At 38.1% G+C, this 20,052-nt stretch overlaps 1 protein-coding gene across 1 annotated transcript in view; it reads left to right on the top strand.

Moving 5' to 3' along the window:
• LOC150085766 (ran-specific GTPase-activating protein-like) overlaps window positions 1–20,052 on the top strand; it is a 130,125-nt gene that overhangs the window by 77,503 nt on the left and 32,570 nt on the right. Inside the window, exon 4 of the mRNA XM_090373471.1 lies at window positions 3,839–3,967. Coding sequence (XP_090229597.1) covers window positions 3,839–3,967 — 129 coding nt within the window. The remainder of the gene's footprint in view (window positions 1–3,838; window positions 3,968–20,052) is intronic.

Below are 20,052 nucleotides of genomic sequence, written 5' to 3'. Positions count from 1 at the left end.
CCCTTACCTTTCCGCATCCTCCGTATTTGGTGGTGACGGGATCGAACCCCGGTCTAATCAAGAAGCGTGTGCTACGCACTGCTCCTTCCCACCTGGCTACGGAGGCGCCTTTCTATTCACAGTATAATTTTTTTTTTTTTTTTTTTGTTCAGTATGTGCCTTCGGTAGTACATTTTAAAATTCTTGATAATGCCTTGGTCCATTGGCTGCAGTTAAGACAAATTATTCAGAAGGAAGAAAACAAGCTTCATAGTTGTGAGTTTTGAAATATTACTGAGCGAAGGTGGGTAGGGCAGTTGTCCCCAATCAATGCGATTTTTCTGCTTTCTTTCATCTTTCTATCGAAATTTAAAATCCATTATCATTCAAGGTTTTTTGTTGTAGTCGTAGTCCAACTCTAACGACTTTACTCCTTCGAAACAACAAAGGCACCTCCGTAGCCAGGTGGGAAGGAGCAGCAGTGCGTAACACATGCTTCTTGATTAGACTGGGGTTCGAGCCTGTCACCACCAAATATGGAAGATGCAGAAAGGTCAGGGAATGACCACCGCATATCCCAGAGCAATATGGCTTTAGTTGCTAATGCTCCTAAAAACCAAAATAACAACATCGAAACATCAAGGTTATTTACTTTTGCCTATTACCAAAAGCTTCAGTTTTCCATTACCAGCCACATTTGCAACCAAGAGTGTAATTCTCTCCTTACTATTTTTACCACCTAAACATTTATCACCTTTAAAAATCCATGTTTTGTTTGGCAAACATTTAAAAAATAGACATGTTTTATCAATGTTGAATATGTCTTTGGACACGTAGTCCATAATTTTTTTCAAAACTGTTTCTTTCCAATGGGTATAGTCTTCTTCAATTGCATCTCCACTTTCATCAGAAATAACTTTTTCTAGTAAGCTATAACGCTCTTTAAATTTGCCCCAGAAAAGATGTGTATGCCATAGCCTTTTCTTTTATTAATAGCCCTGATATCGGCATGTTTTTGGTCTCGAATCAATTTCATGCACTTAAAAACTGCTTCATCTACATCATCCCAAAGGCATAATTTCGCACGCTTCCGACCGGGTCCCATTTTCTCAAACAGTTTGAGAATCGAAACAAAATTTTTCAGAATGGTTGACACACTACTGGTAGGAACATCAAATTTTAAAGTGATTTCTTTTTTTTTTTTTTTTTAACAGCGCGATCTACACTATTAAGCGCTTTCACTTTATCACACTACACTTTAGGATTTCCTCTTGTAAGGACACTGTAAGGTTACTTGCACAGCAGTTAAAACAAAGCTGAAATTAGGAACCACTTGTGGCTACTATGTAAACAGAGACAGATGAAATTTAGTGAAAGTGTGGATGACTCATTTCTTCAAAACAACAGATGAATTTCCGAGATAAAGGAAAATCTCTCTCTCCTAATCCTCTAATAGGATGCTTACGGTAGAAAATAGGTTGATCACATGCCTTAATCTTTGCCAATGACTGTAGGCAGCTGACCAGTGGGACTTCTAGGCATAGTAGTGTATAAGTTGTATAGGTTTTACTTCATTTTAGCCATTGCTGGGCATATGCCCCTCCTAAACTTCCATCTTTTTCTATTCCATGCCATGGTTGGCCAGTTTCCTCCTGCAGGGTTTTACAGGCATCATTAAATTGTAAAATGTTTTAGCTCTTAATTTGTGGAATTAAAGCCTTTAGCTATTAAAAGCTAAAGGGATTAATACTTAGTCCTTTTTGGCTCTTAATTCATGCTTTCTACAGCATCAGTTCTATTGCCTAAAGGCCAGAGGTGCGAACAGTGCGTACCTGGGTCTCTCGAAATTAGTTCGTTATATGGAAATTTTCTTTGTTATACGGAAACTATTTTCAATGTTTCATATTTTCACCAGGGGAAAATCAAAAAAGAGAGGTCTGACTGTATATGTGTGTATATATATATATATATATATATATATATATATATTTATTTTTTTTTAATTTACTGATTGGTTTTTGCCAAGCAAAACAGCGATAAAAGTAATAAATTAAAAAAACAAGTGTAATGGAAAGGCCAATAATAAACCAGCACAAACTTAGCCATCAAGCTAATTTTGTTCTGGTTTATTTCTTAAATTTTCAAGAAAATTGAGAATCTAAATTTTTGAAAAGTTTATTTAACTTTTATGTGAATATTCATATCTTTTGATTAAAAAAAAACTGATTTTCTGAGTGAACGAACCGGTTGAATTCTGTTTATTGTCAAACTAAAGAGTTTTTTTTTTTTTTTTTGTTTGAATTTAAAAAAAAAAGGCAGTACAGTTGGTCGTCGACTTACGACTGACTTCCGTTCTGACTGACAGGTCGTAAGTCGATCTGGTCGTATGTCGGCTATATATTTATTAACAGTATTTTTTAACCTTTCTAATCTTTTTATCATCTTTATGATTTATTTTTATAATCTTTTATTTTTCATTTTAAATACAGTAATGTTTTTATCTTTTACTTAGCGCCGGACCAGGCTAGCCGAGTGGGTAAATGTACCTGCCCGGCAACCCAAAGGTCGCGGGTTCGATTCCCGCCTCGGGCTTGGATCAAAGTACTGCAAAAACCTTGGGAGGTGCAATATGGCCACAGAAGCCGATGCGCCAACAACTACCAAATCAATCAATCAAATCAATCTTTTACTTAGCGATACTGAATATACCTTCGTTTCTACGCCTAGGCTATCTCTCTCTCTCTATGAGGTTAAATTCAAACGTTCTCTACATTTTAATTGGTTTATTATTCATACTGTTTATAAAAAAACAAAACTACAATCTATAATTATATTGTACATAATGTACTGTAAACACAAAAATACAATCTAAAATTAATGTAAAAATTAATACAAATGAAATTTACAAAATCAATTTTCAATCTTTGCTTGTGCTGGGTTGTGCATCGTCAGGGCCATGTTCTTGGGTTGAGGTAGGAAATGTTTATTTATAGAGACATTATGCAAAGAAAATCTTTTTTAAAAACGCTTAAACCACCCAGTTCTGTGTAATTGTCTCCGGCGCATGATTTTAAACTGAAACAAACTTCTAGCCTTTGTTTGCACTGTGTGAAGGCTCATGGGTGTATTTTTTTGTATTAAATCTTCCATCCACATAAACAACAATTTCTCCTTTTCATGGATGGGTTCCTGTCGTTGTTTGGTTAAAATTGTAGACTTAAGTGCAGAACCTTTCACAGCTTCCCGAATTCTTTCTTTGTCCTTAAGTATCGTCAATACCGTGGAATGTGATAACTTCAAGTCACATGCTATCGTATTCACTTTCTTTCCGCCTTCATACTGCTGGATAATTTTCATTTTACACTCTAAATCAATAGTTTTCCTTGACTTTTTAGCTGGCGTATATGTAGATGAAGTCATTTTCCTTTTACTAAACATTTTATGCGTATTTCAGTAGAATTTTAATTAATACACCACACGCAACAGATACTTGAAAGCGACTGGGTGTATGTGCCTGTTGCTGTCTTCAGGCCTCCCGTCATCGATTAATTAATTTATTATTATTATTTTTTTTTTTTGTGGTCGTAAGTCGACAACCAGGTGTATATGAACTGATAGTTGCACATGAAACATACATTTCTCTGGTGGATTAGAGGAATATTTACTGTGTGACTTGCCACTTAGTATTTGAAATATCTATAATTTATACATTTTGTTTCACTTCAGGTACAATTTTTTTTGCTGTATAATTACATCAGAAAATGGCATGTACAGTTTTATTAGCACTTGCATGATGGTGACTCAAAATCAGTATATGTTTGCTTCCTCATTATCTATTGATTTTAAATTTCTTTGACAGTTCAGCCATTCATGGAACTGAAGCCTAACAGCACAAGTGATCGAGCATGGGTATGGAGTACTCCAGCTGACTTTGCTGATGAAGAAGCAAAGCCAGAATTGTTAGCCATTAGGTTTTCAAATGCTGAAAGTAAGTAGACGAAATTAAATATTGTACCTGAGATACTAGTAAAGCAATTAGAGTGGATCACAATGCAGACCTCCTTGCTGAGTTTCAAAGAGATTTAATTATAAGTTCCATAACGATTTATTTGTGAATATGTTGAGCATAACTTTAGTTCATTTGGCATACATTTAATTCTCTGGGGGAATGAGAAATGATGGCTTGTAAACTCTGTACTGAAAGATATCTGATGTGCTGTTTACTTTCATTTTTGTAAATGACTTTAGTGATAAAAACTGTGTAGATAAGCATGAAATCTTATATTTTTAACATTAGACATGCATATGTAAATCATTTATTTATTTATTTTTTTTTTTTTTTTTGCACTTCTAATATAGGATTGTATCCACATAGACAACCAGCCACAGGCCTTTATAGTGTGGTGCTTTATTAACATGATTTGTTTAGCTTCTTAAAACATGAATATTTATTATAACAACAATAAAAAAAAAATCACCAAGCAAGTCCTGCCTAATTTCATGACTACTCTTCTTGCTGTTATGAATTGTGGTTCTCTCTCTCACAGATAAAATAAGTTCTTTCAATCACCGAGCTATTGCCTTTGTGTGCATTCTCATTCCGGTGGTGAGAATGTGTGTGTGTGTAAATTGTGAGTGAAAAGTAGAAGTTTAAAAAATGCTTAAATTTAAAAAAATAGACAGCAAACTCTAACAAATTGCAATTGAAGCTCCTTTTTATATGAATTTTCTCCTATTTCTTAATTTATTCAATCTCTCTCTCTCTCTCTAGAAACATATCCTTGTATGTTGATATTGAAGAAAACAATGGTAAGATATTAAACAGATTAATGCAGTCAAATTTAAAAACATAACACGACAGCGGATGGATTTCTTCTTGCATATTTATAACCATTTTGATGAACTGTGACTCGCCATTTAAATGGAATCATAACATTTATTTTTTGATTATCTGTATAGATAAAACAGGTAGGCACATAAATTAAGTGGAAAATCATTTTATTTCACTTAATTAAGTCTAAAGTTTTAACAGAATCAATACATTTTTTCACATTAATGCCTTCTATTTTGTATCTTCCAAAATGAACTGTGGATATTGTTGGGAGAGGGGGGAATGAGAGAGAGAGAGAGAGAGAGAGAGAGAGAGAGAGAGAGAGAGAGAAAGAGAGAGAGAGAGAGAGAGAGAGAGAGAGAGTTAAATCTTCCTAGGCCTGACGTAGCCCAGTGGTCAGGAGCGAGAGTGCATAGCACGCGTTCCTTGAGTGGACCGGGGTTCAAGCCCGTGACTACTAAATACGATAAATATTTGTATTGGTAATTTATTGTAAACTCTACTGACTTGGTTGTTGTGCCGGAGTATAAACAGAAAATTTATTTATTTAATGGTTACGGTAAGATGTGGACATCAGTATAAGTGGATATTAATCTGCTCTGCAAGAAGGTGTTTTTTCCATTGTAGATGTAGCTCCAAATTTCACCATAGCATCAAAGAATGTTTATAGTGTGCATTAGCCTCTTTTTTTAATGGATTGATAAAAAGAGTTGCTGTGAAAAGATTAATGAAGTGCACCCATTGTTCATATCAGTTCAAAAACTGAATTTGAGTAGGATGTAGATACTAATTTTCAGCAAATGTTTATGAAGGAAGATTGTTTCTGAAAACAGAAGTAGATGGGATAAATGAAGAAGAGGAAAGTTTAGTTCACAGTTGGACAGTGAATGGATGCCGACTGGTTGAGGCACACCTTTTCATTGGTTTGAAAGAGAGTGGGGAAATTATAGATATCAATTTGGAAGAACTTATGTTGAAGTGCCAAAAAAAAAAAGGAAAAAAAAGTTTATAGCAGAAATTGAATGTCTTTGAGAGAGTGGAGAAATGTTGAAATAATTAAATATTTATCCCAATACTTTTCTAGGGTGGTAGGAACAATATAATGAAATATTGTTCAATATAATGAACAGTATAATGAAATATTGTTCCCACCATCCTAGATGTGGAAACAATATATCATGATAAAACTGATTTCATGTTTGTAGCAGTGTGTGTAGTAAGAAAAATAATGCTGATAGTAAAAAAGAAAACACTATCTTTTTTATTGATACAGAGGGAATATTTGTGATATGCTTCTGCAAAGGGAGAGGTTAGAAGTCAAGGTAATCCCCAATGTAGATATTTGATCATATCTAGAAATTAAATAACATTGGAGACAAATTGGAGCAGTTTTTTTTTTTCTTTTCTTTTCTTTTTTGTGAAAAATAAGAGTATACATCAATGAGCCAAAACATTATGACCAGCGAGTCATTTTGCAAATCGAAGCAACTGCAGGTGAACTACAGCATGGGTCAGAATGCGGTATAAAACACACCTGATACTGAGCTCCGTTAATCAATGTTACTCTTGTTCTTCAGATGGGAAAGGCAGTGGACTTAAGCGAGTTTGATAAAGGCCATATTGTAATGGCCAGACGATTGAGTCAGAGCATATCCGAAACGGCATGGCTGGTGGGGTGTTCACAGTCAGCTGTGGTTAGTACCTACTGAAAGTGGTCCCATGAACCGCCGGCAAGGTGTTGGGCGACCACAGCTCATTGATGCTCGAGGTGAGTGAAGGCTCTCCTGGATGGTATGTGGCAACAGAAGGGCGACTGTGGTTCAACTCTCCGGTAATTGGAATGCTGATGATGGGAGTAATGTGTCACAACACACAGTACATCGAACCCTGCTGAAAATGGGGCTGTGTAGCTGCAGGCTGCTCAGAGTGCCCATGCTAACAAAGGTTCACTGGCAACAGCACCTACAATGGGCACATGAGCATCGAAACTGTAACTTGAGTGATTGGAAGAAGGTCATCTGGTCCGATGAATTACGTTTCCTGTTGCACCATGTGGATGGCTGGGTACGTGTGCATCATTTACCTGGGGAAGTGATGGCGCCTGGATGTATGGGACAAAAACAAGCCGGTGGTGGCAGTGTCGTGGTTTGGGCGATGTTCTGCTGGGATACCCTGGGTGCAGTCATCCATGTGCCGGGCACTCTGACATCTACCTAAACATCATTGCTGACCGGTATAGCCATTCTTGGCAACGGTCTTCCCCTCTGGCGGTGCAGTCTTTCAGTAGGAAAATGCACCATGCCACACTGCCTGGATTATTCTGGGACTGGCTCACGGGACATGAGGAAGACTTCTAGGTATTCCCCAGACATCAATTCCATTGAGCATCTGTGGTTTGTATTGGAACAGCAACTCCAATCTATGGCGTCTCAAACACGGACCTTACAGGAGTTAAAGGATCTCTGGTATCAGATACCACAAGACACATTTAGAAATCTTGTATCATCTATGCCTCGCCGGGTAAGAGCTGTTTTGGCTGCACGTGGAGGATCAACATCATTTTAGGTATGTGGTCATAATGTTTTGGCTCATCGGTGTATGAAGGATTGACTAACTAACTAAGTTTTCTTTGCCTCATTTGGGAATTACCTGTAAATTGGCATTCAAGTAATTGCTGGTGTACCTTGAAAAAGTTGAAGTTGTTTGTGCTAGGCAAGGTTTCTCAATGTGGTTTGCGATTGTTGGCAGAACTATGGATAGGATTTCCAGTTAGTGAAGGGTTTTTGATATATAAGAGGAAAAGAGTGGGATAAAGAATAGAACTTCAACACTGACATTAGTGGAAAAGTTAAAAATCACAGAACCATTGCTCGAAGTGAGCAGTCAGAGAGAAAACTGTATAACAAATTGCAAAAACATCTATCAGCAATCCATAAAATGGGTGCTTGTTTAGAAGACCATTATGCCAAACCCAAATCCCTTCAGAATGTCAAGAACAATTTTTCCAAAGATGAGTAACAACCCAATATAAGAATATCTGTTACTTTGGAAAGCTTAGAGGTAAGCACAATAGGGCAATAAGTTGATGGTATGGATTTGGCTTCCAGTTTAAGAACTTCCTGGATATGTACAAATTTCCAAATGGGGGGGGGGGAATATAGTAGTGAAATAAGAAAGCATAAAAAGGTGACATGAAACAGGAGCACAGTTTTTGAGAAATGGAGAGAGGTCATCACAAGCTTTCCTAAAATCAAGATCATTCTGAACTCTTCTTACATCCTTCTGTTGATAGATCACAGAAGGCATTGGGTGAAGTGTAGTGGATATGGTTGGTTAAGATGTGGCATACGAGGATTAGCAGAAAAGTTAGGATGCTAGTAAATCGGCTTTATCTTTAAATGAGGACACTATGGTACTATCAGGTTGTAAAACAGCTGTGAGTAAAAATTGACTGACTGTGCAGTTAGTGAAGGGTTTTTGATATATAAGAGGAAAAGAGTGGGACAAAGAACAGAACTTTAGCCTTGGTAAGAGTTCAGAATAATTATTTCAAGTCTGTTAGCCTGTTCAGAATCAGACTTGATTGATTATTATTAGTAATGGTTAATGCAATAAAGCAAGCAGAGAGAGAGAGAGAGAGAGAGAGAGAGAGAGAGAGAGAGAGAGAGAGAGAGAGAGAGAGAGAGAGAGAGAGAGATTAAACACCTGTCTCTAAAATCCATGTACCACCTGATCTTCCTATACACAGAATTTTCATTGAAGAGCAGTTTCTGCATACCTGGTGAAAACAATTATCCTTGCCTTTGGTAAGTCAGGCAAGGATGCTAAACTTACAGCAAATTACCCCCCAGTTGTTCTGACTAGCTGTGCAATTATTGGAGCAAATGGTCAGTGCTCTTCTTTTATGGCACTTATTTCACAAATGAATGCTGGAAAGAAGGTCACAAATGACCTTCTTTCCAGCATTCATTAGCATTAGTAGAGGCATATGATGCAAAAATGCAAGTTTATACAGCATCAGCCAAAGAAAAAATCTTCCCATTTCACCCATCCATTTGCTCTAAAAGTTTGTCCAGGTCTTCCTTGAATTTCTTTAAACTCTCAACTTCCACAACAACCGATGGAAGTTTGTTCCAGTGATCAACCACATGCTGGCTAAAGGCAAATTTCCACACCTCTATGCTAAAACTGTCTTTCCTCAACTTGAATTTATTAGCATTAGTAGAGGCATATGATGCAAGAAAGCAAGCTTATTCAGCATCAGCCAAAAAAAAAAAAAAAACCCCCACTCCCATTTCACCCATCTGTTCGTTCGAAATACCTGTCCAGTTGAGCTTTAAATTTGTTTAGGCTATCAACTTCTACAACAAGTGATGGAAGTCGGTTCCACCAACCAACCACCCGCTGGCCAAAGGCAAATTTCCGCACATCTATCCGACATCCGTCCTTCCTCAATTTGAATTTATGCCCTCTGAGGTGATTATTCTGAGCAAGATGAAGAATCCCATTGGCATTGAGCATGCTCAAACCATTCAAAGCCTTATACACCTCTATCAGATCACCTCGCTGGTGCCTCGTCTCCAGACACTGTAATTTGCAAAACTTAAGCCTTTCTTCGTAAGAGCAACCCTTTGTTCCATTCACTAATCTTGTTGCCCTTCTCTGTACCCGTTCCAGCAGTTCTACATCCTTCTTGAAATGAGGCCTCCAGACCTGTATACAGTACTCAAGATGTGGCCTAACCATTGCCTTATACAAGGGAATAATCACCTCCTTATCCCTGCTAGAAAAATTCCTGTATATCATTGACAAGACACCATGAGCTACTCTTGCAACTCGTCTGCACTGCTCAGAGAACTTCATATCTGTCTGCACAATTACCCCCAGGTCCTTTTCATTCTCCACCACTGTCAGTGTAGTACCGCAGAATTGATACGTTGCTCTGGGGTTACTGTTTCCCATATGTAGTACTTTACATTTGTCAATGTTAAACTTCATTTGCCACCTCTCAGCCCATCTGTTCAACCTTTCCAGATCCTGTTGCAGCAGCATAGCGTCAGTAGTGTCCTTAACGACCCTGCCAACCTTTGTATCATCTGCAAACTTGGACATTAAACTTGATATCCCATCATCAATATCATTCATAAACACCGAAAACAACAACGGACCCAACACTGAACCTTGAGGAACTCCACTAATAACATTAGTCCATGTTGAGCAGTGTCCATTGATTACCACTCTCTGTCTTCTGCCACTCAACCAACCCCTTATCCATAGCAGCAATTTGCCTCCAATGCCACACTGCTCCAATTTGTGCAGCAGTCTTCCATGTGCAACAGTATCAAAAGCCTTTCTAAGATCCAAATATATAATATCAAAGTTATTCCCTGCATCCAGTTCTTTTGTGACTACATCATAGTATCCAATCAAATTGGTCAGGCAAGACCTGCCGTTAACAAAACCATGCTGCGTCTGAGCTATAACTGAATTCTTGTCTAGATGATCCTGCAGTGTTTCTTTAACCAGTGCCTCCATTAATTTACCTGGAACAGAAGTTAAACTAACAGGTCTATAATTACTTGTGTCAGCCTTTGATTCTCCTTTGTGAATTGGGGTTACATTTGCACATCTCCAGTCTATGGGTACCTGAGTCCAAAGAAGCTCTCATAATTATGGCTAGGGGTTTGCATACTTCCTTTGCTGCCTCCTTTAATATAACTGGATAGATCCCATCCACACAAGGTTCCTTTTTTATGTTTATCCTCAACAATCTCTCCTCCACTTTCCTCTCAGTTATTACAAAATCATCCAGCTCACTGCCAATGTTTACTTTACCTACATCATTCTCCTTCCTGAATAACTCCTCATGCGTGAATGTAGATGCAAAATACTCGTTTAGATTGTTAGCCACCTGAGCAGGATTCTCAACTGTTGAACCATCAATATCCAGTGGACCAATCTGATTCATCCCTTTCCTTCTCGAGTTCAAATATGTAAAGAACTCTTTTCTGTTTTTCTTTGCATGCTTTGCCAAGGATTTTTCGTAGTCTGCCTTTGCCTGCCTAATCTCCTTTGTGACTTGGTTACAGACCAACTTATATCTATCATAGGCTTCCATGTCACCCATTAATTTGTATGTATCCCATGCATTTTTCTTCTCTGCCACATGTCTCATTAATTCATCTGACAACCATTTAGGCCTAAACCTTGAACAATATTTCTTAGTTGGTATGTAAAGCCTGGTAGCCTCCAAGATTAGTTCCTTGAATGCTTCCCATTTTGAGTTTGCTGTTGGTAACATCATCAGTTGGTCCCACTGTATAGAATTTAAATACTGTCTCAGACCATCATAGTCGCCTTTACGAAAACAAAAACCCTTCCCTTTACCTCTGATGGTAGTTACTTCCTTGAGTAAATCCCACTTCAACACACTGTGATCACTGCCACCTAGTGGTTCATTTATCTGCAGATTCTTAATGCATGAAGAATCACTACTGATAATCAAATCAAGAGTATTACTCCCTCTAGTTGCCTTCCGAACATGCTGATGTAGAAAACAATCATCCAATAAATCCACAAAAGCCTTGCTAGTGTGCGAGTGACCAATCCACAAATTCCAGTCAATATCTGGGAAATTAAAATCCCCCATTATAAGACTCTCTGATTTACTGGCCCACTCTATTTCCCTGTACAATATCTTATCATCAGAGTCATTAGGCCTATAGCACATTCCTACTCTCAATTTTGATCTCCCAATGCTTATATCACACCAGACTGACTCGACACTGCCCTGTCCATCGATGTCGACTGGCTTCACTTCCTTGGACTTTGTGTTTCTTAATTAATAGCATAACCCCTCCTCCCCTCCTGTCCTGTCTATCCTTTCTATACACATTGTATTCCCCAAATTCCAGTTCGTTCTGCATTACTTATATCTGTGTGACACCACGTCTCTGATATCCCAACAATATCTGCCTTTGATGCTTTGAGCAATACCTCAAATTCATCAAATTTATTTACCAAACTCCTAGCATTGGTGTACACGCAGGTATACATGCACCTGTTTCTATTCTTAGCTACCCTAACACAACCCATGTGTTTACTTGTACCGCAATGACTACCAGCAGTCTCTGAAATATCCTGCATCATGTTTTCAAGGCTTCTGCTCATTTCAATAGAAGCAGTGCAAGAATCACTTCCACCTCTGCCAGTGGCTACTGTTAATCTATTAGTCCTTGTATCCCCCCCCCCAACTAGCAGTTTTCCGACCCACCTAACACTGCCTCGACGGCATCAGCAAAAATTCTTGCACCCTTTCTATTTAAGTGTATCCCATCCCTGTAGAAGCAATCTCTCCTCTTTACAAGTACAGTCCAGGCTGAAAAAAATTCTACCCCTTGAGCCTTGCACAATCCCTCCAGGGCCGAATTGATCGACAAGGCTCTCATCATATAGAGCCTTGTCGATCAATTCGGCCCTGGAGGGATTGTGCAAGGCTCAAGGGGTAGAATTTTTTTCAGCCTGGACTGTACTTGTTATACCCCCTCAGCTGTGCAATCTGAGCAAGAGGAAGAATCCCATCACATTGATCTTGCTCAAACAATTCAATGCCTTATATAGCCAATCGGATCACCTTGCAGGTGTCCAGTTTCCGGACACTTCAATTTGTAGATCTTAAGTCGTTCTTGGTAAGAGCAAAGCTTTGTTCTCCTCACCATTCTCATTGCCCTTCTCTGTACCCTTTCCAGTAGCTCCACATACTTCCTAAAATGAGTCTTCCAGATCTGCAGTACACAGAGTGTGGCCTGACCATTGCCTTATACAAGGGGATAATCACCTCCTTATCCCTGCTAGAAAAATTCAAAAACAAAGAAATAATAATAATGATTAAATACAAGTAGCATTAACAAAACTTACATAGTCTAAGGCTTTCGAAGGGGACGATTCATATTGGTCCACTTGATATTGATGGTTCAACTCGTTGATGATCCTGCTCAGATAGCTGATAACCTGAATGAGTATTTTCATGCCGACCGGGCTAGCCGAGTGGGTAAAGTACCTGCCCGGCAACCCAAAGGTCGCGGGTTCGATTCCCGCCTCGGGCTTGGATCAAAGTACTGCAAAAACCTTGGGAGGTGCAATATGGCCACAGAAGCCGATGCGCCAACAACTACCAAATCAAAAAAAAAAAAAAAAAAAAAGTATTTTCATCTACATTCACACAAGAGGAGTTGTTAAGGGAAGAAAATGCCGGACAGTTTATCAAACTGTAACAGGGTGCTTAATGATTTTGTAATAACTGAGAGCAAAGTGGAGGAGAAATTGTTGAAGTTAAACATAAGAAAGTCACCTGAGGTGGATGGGATTTATCCAGTTATGTTAAAGGAGGCAGCAAAGGAAGTAAGCAAACTGTTAGCCGTAATTATGAGTGTCTTTGGACTCGGGGGAAGTCCCTGCAGACTGGAAATGTGCAAATGTATCCCCAATTCACAAAGGGAGAACTAAGGGTGACAAAAGTAATTACAGACCAGTTAATTTTCTTCCATTCCAGGAAAAAAATGATGAGGTCACTGGTTAAAGATGCATTGCAGGATCATCTAGACAAGAGTGCAGTAATAATTCATAGATAGCTTGGATTTGTTAAGGGAAAGTCTTGTCTGACAAATTTGATTGGATACTATGATGTGGTTACAAAGGAACTGGATACAAAAAATAATGTTGATTTCATATACTTGGATTTCTAGAAAGCTTTTGACACTGTTGCACATGGATGACTACTGTATGAATTGGAGCGAATGGTATTAAGGGTAAGTTGCTACAATGGATAAAAGGGTGGTTGAGTGGGAGATGACAGAGTGGTAATCAGTGGATGCTGCTCTTTGTCGACTAATGTTATTAGTGGAGTCCCCCCAGGATTCGGTGTTGGGCCCATTGTTTGGTATATTTATCAATAACATTGATGAAGGTATGTCAGGCTTAATGTCGAACTTTTTTTTTCAGATGAGACAAAGGTTGGCATAGTTGTTAATAACAGTAATGGCAGTGTGCTATTGCAACAGGTTCTAGACAGAAAAATTAGGTAGATGGGCTCAGAAGTGGTAACTGAAGTTTTAACGTTGGCAAATGCAAAGTACTGCATATGGGTAGAAATAACCCCAGAGAAACATACCAACTGTGGTACTACACTTAGGGTGCTAGAAAATGAAAAAGATCTGGGAGTAATTGAGCAGTCAGATGTGAAGTTTTCTGAACAATGCAGACAAGGCTGCCAGAGCAGGTCATAGGATATTGTCAATGATATACAGGAATTTTGCTAGTAGGGAAAAGGAGGTGATTATCCCTTTGTATTAGGTTAGGCCATGCCTTGAGTACTGCGTACAGGTCTGAAGGCTTCATTTTAGGAAGGGCGTAGAGTTGCTTGAGCGTGTACAGAGAAGGGAAACAAGATTGGTTAGGGGAACGAAGAGGGTCTTCTTACCAAGAGAGGCTTAAGTTCTGCAAATTGCAGCATCTGGAGACTAGGCACTTGTGAGGTGATCTGGTTGAGGTGTATAATGGGTTGAGCATGCTGAATTATGATGGGATTCTTCTGCTTGCTCAGATTATGAACCTTGGGGGGGGGGGGCATGAATTCAAATTAAGGAAAGACAGTTGTAGAATAAATGTGTGGAAATTTGACTTTAGATGGCAGGTATTAATTGCTGAGACATTTCCAACTGTCGTAGTGGAAGTTGATTGCTTAAATAAATTCAAGGTGGAACTGGACAAACTTTTAGAGGATGTGTGAAATTGGGTTTTTTTTTTTTTTTTTTTTTTTGGGCGATGCTACTTAAGCTTATACACTTGCTTTCTTGCATCACATGCTTCTTTTACCACTGCTATATCTAATATTAAAAAATATGTTATATGATAGTTATTACAGTACTATAACTATAAACAATTAAATTGATAATACAAATTTTATATATATATATATATATATATATATATATAATTTTATTCTTTATATAAAAGTACTAAATAAACATCAATTATAGATCACCACAAAATTAAAAAGATACCGTACACCTTTTTATAATGAAATAAATATATAAATTTTTAAAAATAATAAGTTTACTACTTAAACCCAAATTACGTCGCACTCCTGGAATGTTATCGTGGCATCCTAGGGTGCTGCAGCACTCTGGTTGAAAACCACTGGTCTAAGGTTTATAATGAGTACTAACTCGATCTCTCAAGAAAAATCTTCCTCGTTGGTTGTTTCAAATTTTTTATACTTTTAATCGAATATTTTGTTACTTCTTGCATTGCAGAAATATTAGTTGCTTGGTGTTGTAATACCGATATTGAACATTATAGCATCACTATTAGTCCAATTTGGGTAGATTTGGACAATCTTATCACTTGAGAAATCTTTGACATTTTTCTAGTTGTTAGCATAAGGTCTATATTGGACTCTTCAGTAGTGCTACTAGGAAGCCTGGCTTATTGATAATGTTTTGCCAGCATAATAATGAAATCTTCCAATGTTCATCCTCTTGCATCAATAGTGTTGCTATATCATAATTGGGGATTTGGCATTAGTCTGTAGTGAAAACAATATTTGCACTTTGTGCTGTATAAAATCAGAGGAGAAAGGGTAGTATAGTGACAGCAAGTAAAATGAGATGGATAGATATAGTGACCAATATACTAGTAGCAAACTTTTCATATAAGCTAATGTACCGTTGATAACTAACAATATATTCATTGTGTAGAATGCTAATATGGGAATTTGTTTAAGTTCCAGTTTACTTGAATGACTTGGGAGTTCGTGAAGTGATATGTCAGTTTAGGAGAATGCCCTAGAGCACAGTTAGAAACACACATTTCTTGTGTGGTTATCTCATCAGTAACACTTCTTTACGTGTATGCATTTATTTGATTGATTTTTATTACAGCACCATAAATACTGTCACAAAAGTAATACTCCCGTAAAAATAGAAAATGATATTACAGAGCTATGAGTTTTGCCTCATCTGTAGTTTTGATGTATGGTTTTCTTTAACAGGTATCATCAACTAGTAAAAGAAGCCAGTGAAAATGGAATGGGGAGATAAAGAAAACAGGACTACTGTCATAGGTCTTCATAAGGCAGGACATGATGCACCTAAAATTTTCAAACTTCTGAAACCACTTGGAGTAAGCTGAAGATTTGTCTACAGGGAAATTGATAGGTAGAATGAACAGCAGAGAATTGATGACAGGTCCCAGTCTGGCTGCCCCAGAACCATGAAGACCCCTGCAGCTATCAAGGCGATGGAGAACAGAATTCGTAGGAATCCCCTACAAAAACAGAAAATCATGTCCAGAGAAATGGGAATATCACTAAGATCGATGTCACGCATAATCAAAAGTGATGTAGGGATGGGTGCCTACCAGGAGAACAGAACAGTTCTTAACTCCAGCTCTAATGGAATAGAGGCAACAAAGATCAGAGGCACTGCAGCATGTGTATGCAAATGGTAAGCATTGACAGATACTCTTCACAGATGAAAAGATTTTTACTATTGAGGAGAGTTACAACCATCAAAATGACAAGGTTGCCCATGGCTCTGCAGAGGCATGTCAGGCTGTTAAAAGGGGTCATCATCCAGCATCTGTAATGATTTGGTGGGGAACTCCTATGAAGGTATAACAAAGATCCATTTTAGTGTTCATGCCATTAAAACCAGTGCAAGGGTGTACCTGAATGATATTTTAGAGCCGCATGTGAGACCCCTCAGACTCTCTTCAGTGGCCAGGACTTAGCACCTGTCCACAAGGCAAAGATCACCCAAACATGGCTGACAGAGAATGTGCCTGAGTTCATCAAGCATGACGAATGGCCTCCTGCCAGCCCAGATCTTAATCCACTTGATTACCATTTGTGGGCTATTTTTGAAGGGATGGTCTGTGGTAAAAGGCATGCCACATTGGAGAACCTGAAGAGATCACTGGAGCATGCTGTGACCAGTTTCCTGCTGGACGTGTGCGTACTTCTATTGATGGATGGCCGGAATGTTTGAAGTCTTGTGTAAAAAAAAAAAAAAAAAAAAAACCGGGGGAGGGCATTTTGAATGAGTGTTGTGCTGCTTCATTTGTTGGGTGTTCAAGAATAAACCCACAGAGTTTTGAGTTCCTGTGTCTTTTACTATTGAAGAGTTATAATCGTCAAAATGACAAGGTGTATGCCCATAGCAAGGGTGTACTTTTTTTTATTTTGTGGCTACCTGCAGTAACGCATGTGACACTATTTATGGCAGTACTGTGTACATCCTGTATGGGTAGTGGAATTTCTTAAATTGATATGAATGTCAGTTGTGGTATGGTGTTCATTATTTTTCCTCAGTCTTACTCTTTGAAGAGCTCTTTCATATTCATTACAAGAACTGTTCCTAATGGAGCGTTGAATTTTTCCCCCCTCCTTTTACAATTGCTGTACTTCACTTTGAAGGGTAATTTTTATTAGGACAGTCTGCAAAGAAATGTCATCCCATAGTACATTGTCTGCAAGTGTTGATTTGTGGGTATGATATTGCATGTTGTGCCCAGAAACAGCCACTGGAAAAATGTTATTACTACTATGAATCTTTTAAATTTATGGGAGCTCTACCTGATGTCAGCCTTTTCATGTCAATCAATAATTTATGGAATAAAACTTACAATGCAATTTATAGAACTTTTTTGTTTTATTCAAGGTCTGAAATCTAAAGGCAGTTTCCTGTATTTACTACTTTTCTGGTAAATTAGTTTCCACAATTACACCTTGGTTTCATGACATTAAGTGTGATTTCACTTTAATCTTAAATTTCATTTAACCTATTAGCCATTTCTTTCATGTCTGGGTTGTCTGATTCAGAATTGTTAGAAGATTTTAGTACAACTGCATTCTCTGATAATTTGAGTCTATCCTAACTATTAGAAATGGTTCTCTTGTCCCCTTATGACCAGAATTTTCCAAGTGTATGGGCAAAATTAAAGTGGTTTCACCACTTCCTTTAACTCGAAAAAGGAATAGGCTTTTGAGAGTTACATGGTATGACTATCTGTGTAACTGTTTTATCATCAACAAAGATAAGAAAACTGGTCCTGACTTAATTGCCTGAGCAAAGGTTAGTTCATTCTTTTTTTGCAGTAGTTATTAGAAACGCAATTTTGCTTGTTAATTCTTCAATTTGCATTTATATCTTTTTCTGTTATTAACAGCATTGTTATTGAATCTATTTGTCAACTTAGAATAAAATTAATGGCAAATTTGATTATTCTGTTGTATTCGTCAATGAGAGATAGTCTTCAACCTCTTTATTTAGTTTAAGGGAAAAAACAGGCGCCTCCGTAGCCAGGTGGGAAGGAGCAGCAGTGCGTAGCACACGCTTCTTGATTAGACCGGGGTTCGAGCCCGTCACCACCAAATATGGAGTATGCGGAAAGGTCAGGGAATGACCACCGCACCGGAGCAATATGGCCTTAGTTGCTAATGCTCCTAAAAAAAAAACCAAAACCAAGGGAAAAAACCTTGTAAGCTTTTACACATTGGGAATATAGTACGTTTTCATTCTGGATGTAGAGCAGCTGTCTTGTGTTAAGCATTGGCGATTGTCTTTGTCAGTGTGATGTGAGTTAATTCAGGTCTTAGTTATTGATCTTTATATCTTAAAGGAGGAAACTCAGAAATATCAAGAGATAATGGGTATGGTGGGAATTTTTTTTTTTTTTTTTGGCTAATGCTATATAAGCTTGCTTTCTTGCATCATATGCATCTGCTAATGCTAAGAAGTTTTTTTTTTTTAATCGAATTTCATAAAAGTTCAACTTGGTAAATCACCAACTGGTAATTTCACACTTAGCAGTAACATATGAGGAGTGGGATTGACTTATTAGTCTCACTGAAACAATTTCAGTGACACCTAAAATGTCTGTGCACATTGCCTCAGAGTGGAGTTAAGGGCACTGCTCAAGATGGAATGCATAGACACTCCATCTTGAGCATACAAAAATTCAGGAGATCTGTGTGGCAGTTGTGAAAGTGCATGTAGTGAGAATTGGGGTTCGAATATTCCCAATTGATTTTCATAGGTATTAGTGGTGGAAAACTCCCATGTAAAAAAATTGCAGTTACTGTGACTAGTACAGCATGAACTGTCTACTGCAAAAATACTAGAGGGGTTCTTTGAGATAGGTGAGGAAACAGGCGTGAGGGGATTCATATATCCCTTGTCAATTAGCAACAGTTTCAGGTTTTGAATTGCAATAGCTTCCAAAATACACAGAACAGGAAAATCGCACAATTTCCAAAATAGTAGTATAGTAGTAATGGTAAATGATGCAAGAAAGCAAGCTTATGCAGCATCACATCAGCAAAAAAGAAAAATGAAATAACAGTTCATCCGTCTATGATCTCCAAGAATATATCTCGTTCTCCCTTTAATTTATTCAACCCTTCCACTTCCACAAGAACAAGTGGAAGCTTGTTCCAACAATCAACCACCCACTGGCTGAAGGCAAACTTCTGCACATCTATCCTGCAACCATCCTTACTCAGCTTGAATTTATGACCCATCATGTGTGTAGTCTAACCAAGTGGAAGAATGCCTTAACATTCAGCTTACTCAATCCATTGAAAGGCCTTAAACACTTCAATCAGGGCCCCGGGTGCCAAGCGATTGTGACCGAACGATTTCCAAAAAGCGATTTACAGTTCTTTTACGTTCCTGTAATTAAGTAATCTATTTATTTCATGACGACTTTTCAAAAGTACTTGTACAGAGCAAGGAAGGAAGAAGTACAAAATTGAACATAAAGTTACTTGAACCAAAGAAACAAATATCATCAATTACAGTATAACTCGCTCGTATGCAGCAACTGTCCAACAGCATAAACAGATAAGTGCTGTTACCACCACTATCACTGCGGTTTAAACTAATGTTACAGTTCCTCCCAATATCTCTATAGTTGATTGGGCCTGCTCAACCTTAGTTCATTAGTAAAGTCATTCTCAATGCCAACTTCCAGTCAAGTCATCAACACACCAGTTACAGTTCTGCCAAACGCATATTCCACGTCGCAGCCAACCACAAATATTAAAGACAGAAGACAAACTCTCCGTCTATGATCATTTGGATACACGTGGGAAAAGAATTCTCAGAGAAACCGATCTTAGAGATGGATGTTCGTCCATTTTTCCCCAGAAAAGAGAAAGGGCCTGAATGATCTAAGCAGAC

Source organism: Mastigoproctus giganteus, chromosome 5, assembly GCF_048544385.1.
Source record: "Mastigoproctus giganteus isolate SK-2022 chromosome 5, ASM4854438v1, whole genome shotgun sequence".
Lineage (NCBI taxonomy): Eukaryota > Metazoa > Arthropoda > Arachnida > Uropygi > Thelyphonidae > Mastigoproctus > Mastigoproctus giganteus.
Note: the sequence above shows the minus strand (reverse complement) of the source record. Positions and strands in the feature narration are given on the sequence as shown.